General features: G+C 47.6%; 1 protein-coding gene across 1 annotated transcript; it reads left to right on the plus strand.

Moving 5' to 3' along the window:
* LOC115640115 (olfactory receptor 12D2-like) lies at positions 1-942 on the plus strand. Its single transcript, XM_030542974.1, has one exon. It carries the CDS (start codon positions 1-3, stop codon positions 940-942), a length of 942 nt encoding a protein of 313 aa, XP_030398834.1.
* Positions 943-1,409: the final 467 nt, after the last annotated feature.

Below are 1,409 nucleotides of genomic sequence, written 5' to 3' on the forward strand. Positions count from 1 at the left end.
ATGGAGAACCAGACAGAGGTGAGCGAGTTCATTTTCCTGGGCCTCACCCATGTGAGGAGTCTTCAGAGTTACCTCTTCACCCTCTTCCTGCTGCTCTACATGGCCAGCATTTTGGGGAATGGAGCCACTGTGGCTGTGATACTGGCTGAGCTCCAGCTTCACACCCCCATGTACTTTTTCCTGGGAAATCTCTCCAGCCTAGACATCTTCTTCTCCACAGTCACTGTGCCCAAGATGTTGGCCGGCTTCCTCTCAGGGCACCACACCATCTCCTTCACCAGTTGCCTAGCACAGCTCCATTTCTTCCATTTCCTGGGCAGCAGTGAAGCCATGCTGCTGGCTGTCATGGCCTATGACCGCTACGTGGCCATCTGCAACCCACTGCGCTACACACTGGTCATGAACCCACAGGCCTGCCTGCTGCTGGCAGGAGTCACCTGGGCCACTGGCTTCCTGCACGCCCTGATGCACACGGTCATGACCTCCCGGTTGCACTTCTGTGGCCCCAACCGTATCCACCACTTCTTCTGTGACATCAAGCCCCTGCTGAGCCTGGCCTGCAGCAGCACCCGCCTCAACCTGAGCCTCCTCAACACCGTCACTGGGATTATTGGTGTGAGTCCATTCATCCTCACGCTCCTCTCCTATCTCTACATCATCTCCTTCCTCTCCCTGAAGGTCCGGTCACGGGAAAGCAGGAGAAAGGCCTTCTCCACTTGCACCTCCCACCTCACCGTGATAGCACTGTACTATGGGACAGTGATCTTCGCCTACTTGTGTCCTTCTTCAGGAAGCTCCAAGGGAGAAGAGATGATCATCACCCTAGTGTACAGTGTCATCACCCCAGATCTGAATCCCCTCATTTACACCCTGCGGAACAGTGAGGTGAAATATGCCACCAGGAAATTCATCATTAGAAAACTCTTCCCTGAAACGAACTAAATAAAATGACTTCTTCTTGTTTTGAAGTGAAAAGGAGAGATGTTGACCAAGGGAATTATAATGTAGGGGATCTATCTTCAATATTCCCTGGAAAAATAGACTGTAGGTGACATTCTTGCAGTGACCAAGATGGAGATGTAAAAATGTCCTCCCAGGATTTCTTCATCTCTAATTGTTATGGGGGAAAATGTTTGGAGATTAATTTTAAATATTATTCCCAAACAAAATTGGTATAAAGGTTTATAATACATATGATTAACTGAAGTTAAACTACTTTAAGAGATGCTGCACAGATTCCAAAACCAAGCACAACAAACCTTGTATGTTGAAGGTTAAGATTTCATTTAAAAGAAATCCAACCCTGTTAAGGTCCACAAATGCACAGATCAGACTTGCAAACCATCTTAACTCTGTCATGTCACAGATTCTTCCAACTTCTCATTGTTAAAACACACTGAAATTTGGTA

Source organism: Gopherus evgoodei, unplaced genomic scaffold (genome assembly GCF_007399415.2).
Source record: "Gopherus evgoodei ecotype Sinaloan lineage unplaced genomic scaffold, rGopEvg1_v1.p scaffold_204_arrow_ctg1, whole genome shotgun sequence".
Lineage (NCBI taxonomy): Eukaryota > Metazoa > Chordata > Testudines > Testudinidae > Gopherus > Gopherus evgoodei.